The 12,041-nt window shown below is 42.2% G+C and overlaps 1 protein-coding gene across 5 annotated transcripts in view; it reads left to right on the top strand.

Moving 5' to 3' along the window:
* DNAL1 (dynein axonemal light chain 1) overlaps positions 1-12,041 on the top strand; it is a 31,694-nt gene that overhangs the window by 8,467 nt on the left and 11,186 nt on the right. The window contains exons 1-2 of one of the 5 annotated variants that reach the window (XM_080997275.1): positions 1,519-1,668; positions 2,639-2,725. The exons of 1 other annotated variant lie outside the window; for it this stretch is intronic. In XM_080997275.1, the coding sequence (XP_080853401.1) occupies positions 2,723-2,725 (3 nt within the window). In that variant the 5' untranslated portion in view covers positions 1,519-1,668; positions 2,639-2,722. Of the gene's footprint in view, positions 1-1,518; positions 1,669-1,712; positions 1,869-2,103; positions 2,347-2,411; positions 2,432-2,638; positions 2,726-12,041 lie in introns of those variants that run through there. 3 more of the 5 variants (XM_080997276.1, XM_080997278.1, XM_080997277.1) reach the window with 3 other exon arrangements.

The raw sequence follows: 12,041 nt of genomic DNA, 5'->3' as shown, positions 1-12,041 counted from the left end.
GCAGACACAAGCCCCACGCTCCTGTTTCAAGCAGCATGGAGCCTGTAGGCGCCGAAACCACCACATCATGCCCAGGAGAGATGCGTGGCTCAGGCACACTGCAGGCCCTGTGGTAAGTGCCAGCCCCCGTGGTGTGGCGCCCAGTGCCAGACGCATTCCATACGTTTCTTGACTGAACTAAAAAGTTTCGTGAGCCCAATGTTTTTGAACAAACTCATATTTTTGTCACCCCCCTCAGTAATGACACCTGGGGTGACCCACACCCACTGCACCCCCCTTCCTCCGCCACTGCATATCCATTGGCTTACCACTAACAATAGACGCAACCCACTGTTGTTTAATTTACTCAATATATTATATAATATATATAAAAGAGTGTATAGCCTCTGTTGTTGGCACCTGTCTGTCTCAGGAGTCAGTGGTGTGTACTTCGGGGGTGACATCAAACCTCTGAAGAATCACAGCGCCTGAAGAGTTTTCCTTCTTCTAGATGGGCTACCTTCCCAGTTTAACAAGCCCCATCTGCCCCTCATTTCCCTCTACAGAATGTGCAGTAACTGCCTTGACCAGTGGACTCACTATTGGTCTCATCTGCTCAATCCACTGGAGCCTGTCTTCGCATGCAAGAGAAGTTCTGAACTCGCTGACGGTTTGAAACCTGTATCTTCTGCCAGAATAAGATTTTACAAATGACTTAACAATACAACCTTACATTTATGTGGTACTATAATATCTAGTAATATCTGCAGGACTTTCCAAAATATAGTAAACACTGGACAGGGTTTATTTAAAAAACAACAACTGGAGAATAATGACAACTTTAACCAGTGCTTTTCTTATAGACAAAAGGGTGCCAGTACTGCGTACAGTACCCTTGAGTAACCCTAGAGAGAAAAAGCACTGGCTTTAACATAATCCATTCTGAATGCTGTAAAGACGTTTCCATTGCTGGCCATCTGAAGCGCAGGTCTCTTGAGCATTAATCAGGGTTGACTGGTTATGTTAACAATAACAGTTAAAATGAATGGATGGTGATGATGATCTAGCCAACATGAAATAATGGAAGCGATGGGGCCATGACACAGAAGGTGACGACTATTCAAGACAACACTGAAGATTAGTTGGAAACATCAAATATATATATATTGCCACTCTTTTGTGCAAGCGACCCATGGCTGTTGGAAGGGTACTTTTAAAAATGCTGCAACGGGAGCCCCCTTTGCCTGCCTGTGGTCACTTTCTGTTGCCGACTCTTTTGGCTGTCAGGGAAAGGAACACACCACTTGAGATACGTCCTCGGTTTTCAGAAAAGTTGCATTACACTACTTTAAACCGACCCCTCCAAACGCAGCATCCAACCTCCCTTGTACAGACAGGCGTGGGCACACAGCAAACAACACCGGAAACCAGGGGGCGTCGGATCTGTCTCGCAGCGACCTTTCTACCTCCTCCCCGTTTCTATGGTCATGGTGAAGAGTTCCGGAATCGAAGCCGTTCTATTTTTTTCAGGTGAGTCTCTATGATCCCAACTGTTGACTTCACCCTTCTTCCCAGAGGCGTCCGCCCCGGCCCTCTTCTCCCTCCCTCCCTGCAGGTGAGCATGCGCACGGGCTTGGCGTGCCATAGCAACCGGAGCGGCAGACGGTAGCAACCAGAATCATAATAATGGTAAGTCGGCTCGAGGGCTGCAACCGGAGTAGGAAAGGAGGCCGGCGGGGAGTTGGGGGGGGGAGGCGACTGGACGCGCGGTAGTTGGACTGAGGCGGAGGGAAGCGCCATGGTTTTGCGCAGGGAAGACCCCCGCGGGGGACGGGCCGGAGGACAACGGGGACAGGCTCTCTCTCCCCCCCCCCCCCGTCTCTGTTTGTGTATGGCGGGGAGAGAAATGCTGGCCGCGGTTTTTGGGAGGAGGAGAAGGGACGGTGGCTGTCGAGGCAGGGGAGAGAGGGAGGAGGAACGTGCCCGACCTGAGGGAACAGAGTTCTTGGCTCGGGTGCTGGAGAGAGGAGCCTTTTGCGGATGCCAGAGGGACCTGTGCGTGGTGTGAGACGGGTCTGTGGAGCAGGGGATGCTCGAGGATGTGCCTTGAAAAGTTCAGGGGAGGGAATGGTTCTTCAGCCTTCGTGCAAATTGAAACAGGGAGGCCGGGGTGTGTGTGTCACGGAGAAATGGTTATTTCCTTCAGTGTTTTCACCCCCCCTAGAGCTTGCTCACGTTGTATGTCAGGCAAACCAGTTCCAGCCCCTCATCTGCAGCGTGCAATAAAGTTTCATGAGCCAGCGCTCACTTGGTTCATCTGATGCATGAAGTGGTGGTCTCGACAGAAAAAAATATATACGGTATATAGTGAGTATAGAAAGAAATACTGCGAGGGTCAAAAGTTTTTTTTGAGTGCAAGGGATAACTGTTGCATCACACAGCACAGATTAAGGCGAGTTTTACTTAGGAGTAGATGAGAGACAATGTGTTTGAATTGCTGTAATCACTTTAAAAAATCTATATAAATGTTAGCTGTTGTTTATAAAAGAACCATAAAGCCAACATAGAACCTTTTTCATTTGTCTTTCATTTGGAGATTATCCCTATGGTGATTGAAGCTCATCCTAACACTTCGGGGTTTTTTTTGGTTTTTTTATAGGAAGGCTGCTCATTTGAAGAGAGATCAACATAAATTGTTCTTCATCAAGGAGTTGTCTGAGTATCGGAAGTCGCCTTCAGTAAAATGGTAAATAAATACTTTTGAGATTGGTACAAATTGAATCTGCATTAATGAGCTAAAAGTTGACATTCACGTGAATTTTTAAAAGAATTTTCAGTATGATAAATTCCATGACATAATGCATTTGTTTATACTTAAATTTTCTGCTTTCGGCTGTGGAGTTTTTCATTTTACTGTAAAGTGGTTGTGGACATAAGGAAGATCAGGATCTACTGGAGTATCTCTGAGTAATTTGCAGCAAGGGGCTTTTTTTTGTTTCTAATTCCCATATATCACAACAATAGCAACAACCAAATGACTTATCCCATCTAAATGCTGAAATGAAGGAAAGTAACTAGGTGTGGAAGAGTTGCCATTGATCTTAGCCAAAAGGAGGAGGAGCCAACATGGCGCCGAGGTAAGACGCGCTTACCGGTGCTCTTCGGACTTCTTTTAATCTTCTTTTAATCTTTTATACTTTTATCTCAACTGACTCAGTCAGTTTTTGAAGTATTTTATAATTGCTGCAGCCGCATACTATGGAAACTCTTTGAGAGATTTGGCCCTGCTCCAGACTGCTGCAAGCTGCTCTTTGTTTCTCTCGTATCAGCGGGCTGGTTTTAGCTGCTAAAGGAGTTGAGAACGCCATTATCTTAATTGCGTGTCAAGTGTTATGTTATTTTAAGAATCGTACAATCTCTGGCCTGAGGAAAGCATGGGTCAGAAAAAACGCTTGAGAGACTTTGACGAGCCCCTATCATCCCCTAAACCAAAACTATCAAGGTTGGTGCCACACCGGAATGGAGGAGGGAGTGACCATGCCGAGCAATGCTTTGCAGTGGAAACCCAAAATCGCTTCCAACCTCTAATTGATTTAGAAGCTACTCCGATTCCGATGACTCAAAATGTTTCAAATGTAAAGCCTGTAAAGGAGAATACGAAAGAAAAACTCTCATCGCAGGAAGATGGTTTGGCATCTGTTATGGGGGAGTTCCCCAGTTGTGAGCAGTTACACTTAGTAATTAAGACCCTTCACTGTATTTTTAAAAGGCTGGACGAGGTATCTTCACAATTATCCAATATCCTGCTGAAAATCGGAAAACTTGAATCAACAACACAATCTTCAGTTTGTGAGGTCAAAAACTTATTGCCTCACCCCCATTCAGATAAAATACTGGAGACTAAAACTAAATACGTCTTAAATTCCCAATTGAACAATCAGATATTAACTTTGCAACCCAAGAAAAGTTGCCTTTCTGTCAGGTCGGAAATAGGAAGATGGTCAACGCTAGAAGGAGCTAAAGACTGCTTAAGCAAACTTTTAAAAATTAAGAAACATCAGATTGACCTATATGCTGTGATGCCCCTTCCCCGGCAGACCAACTTCTTGAAGGTGATACTTGCGTTCCACTCTGAAAAGATACCATCTATTATTGTTAGGAGGAAAACGCTTTTGTCCATGGCCGACATTGTAGCAACGAGGGTTTTTACAGACAGCAAGATCAAACCCCTTCTAAATAGGTGCCCTGGCGGTGAGGACATTAGGACAAGAGACTCTGCCTTACTTCAAAATACTGTCAGGCCCAACCGCGATGACTCTGCAGCGTGCCATCCGCGACCAAACTCGATACCCTCTCAAACTGCTATATATGAGGATGATAATCTGCAGACTGCCCTCGACGAAAGGGAACTTATTGATTCATTCAGAGCCCTCCCTCCGAAAGAACAGTCGGTGATGATGCAAAGATTTGACACGCTTAAATCTCAGCTTTTGCAAGTCCAACATAGAGGGGAAGATACTAACGATGTCTCAAATAATCCCACTTGGGCTCACCGGACAGAAGTGGTTGACCTTCTTCAGCTCAGTCCCACTCTGAATTCAAAAACCATCCGACAAGACTCAAATCTTCAAGTTGCTTCTGCAGCGTGCGCTACATTACGAGACGACCAGGCTCTGCCATCCTCACTGAACCTTCATCTATATTCATCAACCAACATACCTAAGGACGAAATTCTGATTTCCCTGCTTGACTCAAATCCCTCTTTAACTCACTCATCTATGCCAGAGCTAGAGTCTTCTCCAGTTTCGTCCAGATATAGAAGTAGTCCACAAGTGATGCCCCTGAGAGAGTCTTCCGCAATTTCCACCCCCGTGATGCCCCCTCAATTACCTCCTTCAAAGGAAACTGCGAATGTTACACCTCGGGACCCGCCGTCAGAAACGATTGAAGACCCGATGGGACGCATCAATAAAATAATCCGAATGTCGGATGATAAATCTGCGAGAGGGTTTACCCCGACGGACTCAATTTCCCCCTACCTGGGTATTTCTCTGTCAAGTTGTACCAAGAATTTCGAAATGAAGAGACTTCCTGTTCAGAGATCTACTTTCAGTGGATCATCCACGGTGTGCCAACAGTCGAACCAAATTGTTAAAAACTTTAATTTGCAGGGCGCCTCACAGTTACCATCTTCCCAAAGTAAAATAACTGACTTTTTTGTTACATCTTCTGTCTTTAACAGAGAGTCTGCTCCCCCTCCGCTTTGACTGTTAAAAGAACAACATAGAAGTCCCCAGCTAGCAGTCCTAAGTTGGAACATTGCTGGCTGGAAAAGGAAAAGATTAGATCCCGAATTTCTGTCCTATATAAACTCTTTCCAGATAATCCTTTTGCAAGAAACATGGGAAGAAGATAAAATAGATATAAATGGCTTTGAACTGATATCACTTCCAGCTATCCCCTCCCAGAAAGGTGGCCGGTCCAGAGGCGGTCTTGCAATCGCCATATCGCTTAAAATGAGAGCTAAACTCTCGCTAGTTCATACCTTTCCTCCTTTTGCTTTTACTGGTCTGATTTCAAGTGAAAAATTCTCACTATTAATCACCAATGTTTATCTTCCTCCAGGTGGTCTGATATCAGACCTTCATTATAGATGGGATTCTCTGGAAGATCATTTATTGGCATGCTATGTTAAGTACCCTAATATTCCATCGATAATGGGTGGTGACTTCAATGCACGTACAGCTGCCAACTGGAATGGGATAATTAAGGCCAAGTGGTGGGTATCTCCCCCCTACCCAAAATCTGATTTAATCTCTTTCACATCAAGAAGATCTAAGGACAACAGAGTGAATGAGGCGGGAGTCCTTCTTTATCAATTGGCCATTCGTATGAATTTGAACATTCTAAATGGCAACTGCCCTCCGGACGTGCCAGGTGAATTCACTCATTTGGGCACAACATCAAATAGTGTCCTAGATTATCTTCTAGTCTCAGAAGACCTATTTTCAAACTTCTTTTATCTCAAAGTAGATAATGTACAATCCAGTGATCACCTACCTCTAGCGGCCAAGCTAACGCTTGACTGGCACCCGGTTAGCGGAACACACCCAATTCATGTAGGTTTAAATGCCACAGCTCAAGTAAGAGGCATTAAATGGTCCATGAAACAGGCCCAAAAATATGCAGAATTCTTCCAGAGGAATAGCTCCGAATCCCTTATTGTTTCATTGGCGGAGCTGTCTGAACCAAATAGGATACTGGAGTGGTTCTTCCACTTCTCTGCAGATTTAACTAGCTTCTTTACAATGCCGGCTCACCTGGCTAACCGAGATCAACCCAGGTTCGGTGCACCTTGGTTTGATGCCAAATGTAAGCAAGCTAGACTCTCTCTCTGTTGTATCTACAACAGATATAAAGCCTCTGGAGCTGAAACTCTCCCCCCAGAGTACTTGCAGGCCAAAATTGCTTACAAACAGGCACAGAAGTCAGCCAAGCACGAGTGGCAGCTAAGACGTTGGCAAGCGCTGATTGCTGCCTCTAAGCTTCGCAGCTCTCGCGGTTTTTGGAATTTAATCAACAAAAGATCGAGGAAATACCCATTGACGGTTATCCCAGCCCCGACATGGGAACAATTTCTAAGAAAATATTTCTCCCAGACAGACATCTCTAACATCCAATCTGATACTCTCTCAAGTCACTTGCCCATATGGCCAGATACTGACCCGGAGGAAATAGTAGATTTAATTGCTAAACTGAAAACTGATAAAGCCCCAGGGCCCGATCTGATCCCGGCGGAAGCTATTAAACAACACCCAATATGGTGGGCTAAAATTCTTGCAAAAATCTTTGATGCAATCAATGCCACGGGCCAGATACCTACATCATGGAAGGAGTCCATCATAATTCCTATATATAAAAAAGGACCACCAGAGGACCCAGGAAACTATCGTAATATCAGTTTATTATCAATCATCGGAAAAATCTACACTCGCTTCTTGCTAACCAGACTAACCCAATGGGCCGAAGATTCCAATCTGATAGGCCATGAACAGGTCGGGTTTAGACCAAATCGCGCTTCTATTGACCATGCTATAATTCTATATCATTTGGCGCGGAAGTATTCTTCCCCTACTCATGGTCTTCTATGTGCCGCTTTTATAGACCTGAAGGCGGCTTTTGACAGTATCTCTAGAGAGCTGTTATGGGAAAAACTGGCAAAGTGGGGCATAGAAAAAAGGCTGTTGTGGCTATTGATTAAATTACATGAAGGGACGGCCGCTAGGGTGAGGTTAACACCTGAGGGCAATCTCACAAACTCAGTTCCAATAAACAAGGGGGTACGACAAGGGTGTATCCTTGCCCCCTATCTTTTTAACCTTTATATTAGTGACATGAGGACGCCCCTAGCTGAGGCCCAAACCTCCATTCATGCACCCAGGCTTGCAGACTATCGCTGCCCCTTATTATTGTACGCTGACGATGCGGTGATCCTCTCTTATTCTCGAATCGGTTTGAGGAGGGCCCTTAAGATTTTTGCATCATATTGCCAAACAAATTTACTTACTATCAACCATTCCAAATCTAAAGTCCTAATTTTTTCCAGGAGTCGTAAACTGTATAGATGGGAACTTGAGGGGAAGCCAATTGAACAAGTTTACAAATTTCAATATCTAGGAATTTACTTCCAGTATAATATGGGATGGAAAGCGCATATCACATATTTACAAAACAAGGTGAAAGCCCTTATCTACGCTCTAATACGCTTCTTCTTTACTGAGGGGGCTATGCATGTTCCATCCGCCTTAAAAGTTTATAGTGCAAAAGTGGTTGCAACTATGGCCTATGCGGTCCCTTTATGGGGCGCCTTTGTAAACCTCTTGCCTCTGGTGACATTGCAAAATCTTTTTCTAAGACGCCTTTTGAAACTACCCTCCTGTGTAAGCAACTCTGCCATTCGCTTAGAACTTAAGACCCCCTCCCTTGAGATTCTGATGTGGAGACATGCCTTTAATTATTGGCTGTCCCTTTGGCATAAATTGCCAAACTACCATCTTATTCAGTGCCTTTGGAGAGATGAATTCACCAGCCCATGGGCAACAAAAATCCATTCCAAACTGTTGTCTTATGGAATCTCTCCTTCCGATATACTTAATTTAGATCTAATTACAGCTAAAAAGGTCATCAAACAAAGACTGGAGGAGGTAGATTTACAACAAAATCTTACCACAGGTGGAGGTACATGTTCCCCGATATATCAGGGCATTACATCTATGTCCCAGATACCTCGATATCTGTCTACTTTATCGGCTGCGTCGCATAGATTCGCATTTGTTAGAGCCAGATTTAATGTGTTCCCCTCAAATGTGCTGAGCAATAGATTTTCTAACGGTAAAATCTCTGTTTTGTGCGCATGTGACAACAAATCGATAGAATCCCTTTATCATATCTTGTTTAATTGCCCCTTATACAATGTTCCCCGATCAAGGATCCTGAGTTCAATCATTCTGGAAATTGCTGCTAAACCACCTGAATTACATCTAGCCTATCTACTCCAGGACATTGACTCTTATAGAACTTTACAGGTTGCTAGATTCCTGATCTCAGTTCTGTCATATAAAAGACTTCATGGAATGCTGCATGACTATTAAAAATTCAGTAAACTCTATGCACCATCTTTATCTTCAAGGCCATAACACGATACATTTAGAGATTATGCGTTGAAATATTTTAGTTGATATTTTAGATTGTAAAATGCTATTGATTTTATCTATTGATTTTTATCTATTGATTTGTTTTACCTTGTGGGCTTATAGCCGAATAAAGTATTATCTTATCTTATCTAGGTGTGGAAAGACTGTGAACTCAGTTTAGTGTTAATACTGATAACAAATTCGGGACTTCCGGGTTAGCGCGATCGGCTAATGGCGGATTCCCTCCGAGCTCCGGAGGGAATCGGCTTGACAGGGGCTGGGTCTTGCCGTGCCGGCGACACGGGGACCCTCAAAAACCACGGGCATAGGAGCCCGTGGACATGGTGACTCGGCGGGCATCGTTAAGCGCCCTCCCGACTCGCGAAGGAGCCTTTTTAAAGGCTACGGAACGGGTGCCGGGGAGTGGCGTGGTGCTGTGAGTCTTCTGCTTCCCCTGCCGAGCGAAGCCGCATGCCATTTGTCGGAGAGCGCTGACTTCTTCCTATTAAAATTTGGACTTAAAATCAAGAACAACAACCCGTGAGTAATTGGGAAATTGGATTACAAATAATTTGATTATGAATTTGGCACGAGCGGGGGAGGTGAAAAAAAGGGAAGTCCGCCCCCCCCTTATTGTAAACAGTTTGAAGCAAGGAGCTGTCAACTAAGGTTGCGTGAAGAATTGGGGTAATTCGATAAAAGATATAAATTCCACAGATTTAAAGGACTAAGCTAATGTGCCGGAGGACAAAAGTTTAATTATTTGGACTAAGTACCACCTTTCTCAAGCCCGGGAGTAACCCGTGAAAAGAGCCTGCAGAGGATTTATAGAAAACTTTTGACAGCTGTCAAATTAGCTGTCAAAGCTGGAAAAATCAAAGCTTAAATTCTAACCGGCTATACTGCTACAAAATATTGAAAGTAAAGAAAGACTGATACAAATAAACTTGATTTTTGGATCGGAAGGGAAAAGAAATACTAAGTAACTAGAATCCCTCTAGAGGGGATTCTTGGATATTACAAGAATGGAACTAGGTCGGGAAATACGAGCTGACTTGCAAGAGCTTATTTTTCTCATGGGAAAGCTGCAAGAGAGGATAGAGCAAGGCCATGTTTTGTCTACAAGTCCTACGAAACCGAAGTCAACAGAAAATATACCTACTGAGTTGGAAAGGGACTTGATGCTCAAAACACAGGCAGCTGGACAAGAAAAGAAACCAAAGACTAAGACATCAGCTGAACAGGAGGAGCAGAAAGAAGGGGTGGCTGAAAAGTTACAGAAGATAAAAGAGAGCCGGAGACCTGCCAAGAAGAATTCCAATTTGACTAAGATGAAAACTGGATTATTTGGGACATATAGACTTAAGAAAAAGAGTTGGAGCTCCACCTCTAAACAAGTAGGCCTTGCTGGAAGAAATATGGTTAACATGGAGAAGGTACTTCCCCGACCTGGGGTGTTCAATATGAAAGATTTTCGAAGAAGCCGGCGGAAAGGGACTGAGAGAGATCCGAGAGCCTCGGACGTAAGGTCACCAGGCTAAAAAGATGGACTAATTGGACTTTGGTTTGGGATTGAAACCGGGAAGAGAAGGGTGGGGTTTAGAAGTCCAAAGGGGGCCTGATTTTTATTTTACAGTGTAAAACTATATGCTCTTTATTATTATAAGAATGGGGAATCTGTGGATGGGAATTAGGGACAATCTTAGGGAAGGTATTTTATTATTTGTTTTTATATCTCTTTTTTTTTATCTCTTTTTATGTATGATTAAGGTATATATTCTAAAAATTGCTAAATAATCTAAATTAATGGATAATAATGAATTAAGGTTTAAAATTATTATAAAGAATCACATTAATAATTTATGGCTAAGTAAATTAATAAATTATGATTAGGACATTAAGGATAAAAACTTGCTTGAATAAACAATCGGAGTTGGAATACAATAAGGGGAGGCGTGGGGAAGCCATGAAAAGAAGTTATTGAAAATGAGACTTAAAAGGTGGAATTTTTTCTTTCTTTTTTTTTATGTTGTGTTTTGTGTTATTTTTGTGTGTGTTTTTGTTTTGTTTTTTTGTAACCTTTTGAAACTTTAATAAAGATTATTCAAAAAAATAAATAAATACTGATAACAAATTCCCAGATTCAGAGGCACCCTTGATTCTTACTGTGTGTCTTTTGCACCTGGATCTGGTTGGTAGATTTTAGGATATAAGAAAGAAACAAATTAGATCTGTTACGTCTGTGCTCTGCCTATCTCTGTAAAGCTGTAAAGTATCCCTTTTGGTTGGGTATTCTTTCAGGCAACTAAGAGCCTGACTCTGTCTTGGGTTTAAAAATAAAAGCAAAATACCTAAAACTGCATCCAAAGCAAAGCAGAGCCTTTAAAAGCCTCATAAGCCCCTTTCATGCAGCACTGCCCTGCTTAAAGCTTCAATGTAAGAAAAACAATGCTCATGTTTTATAGAGAAGACGTGACACACATAGCTGTGCTGATCCTATCAGTTGGTAGCATTTGAATTTACTGATTATGTGACAACTGGGACATAAGGTTTTTTTTTAAATTACTGAACTAATATTTGGTGTTATGTTGCTAATGAGACTTTTCTATGTTTGGTATAAAAATATCTAAGAATATATGTGACTGAAGATTATAACACAATCCGGATTGCTTTATTTTAATGCTGGTACAGAAATAATTGTACAGTACTTTTAAAGTCATTTTAAAACCAAAGAAGTTTTTTTAATCTTCAAATGGGGGGATTAAATATTTTAGAATCCAGTTTTCTACCCCACCCTTTTTATAATCTTGAGATTCAGCTAATGCTGAACAAAATATGCAGACTTTAATAGACTAGTGAAATGAATTAACTAATACTGTAATACAGTACTAATGTGAAATGTGTTTAAATGGGAAATACCATTTCATTTGCTATGGTACAGGGTGTACAGTTGTACTGATACTTTCCTTCGTGTACGAAAGTTGTTGACAAATTTAAAGTAGTACTTTCCTTCCAGTTTATATCCAAGTTACCAAAGTTTAACCTATTACTTCAAATCCAATAATAAGCAAATGGAATTGTCAGCTGCAATTACTGCTACTGTGTCCTTTAAATCTGGTTCTTCCCTTTTTGCTTTGATATACTGAGGAATAGCCAATATTCCCAAATAAGATGAAAATTTGTGTTGTCTTAACACGTTCTCTTACTTTGATTACATATTAAATCAGTCATTGAATTTCCCTCATGCCTTGACAAGGATGTCTTTATAATATTGTACAGTATGTCTATGTATTTAAATATAACTGATCAAAGCAAAACAAAATTAACTAGTTGACTTCCTAAATTAATTAAAATGTATTTCCATACCCT

Source organism: Podarcis pityusensis (genome assembly GCF_964106645.2).
Source record: "Podarcis pityusensis genome assembly, chromosome: 1".
NCBI classification, from domain to species: domain Eukaryota; kingdom Metazoa; phylum Chordata; class Lepidosauria; order Squamata; family Lacertidae; genus Podarcis; species Podarcis pityusensis.
The sequence above is the reverse complement of the archived record's forward strand: the minus strand, read 5'-3'. Positions and strand labels throughout refer to the sequence as shown.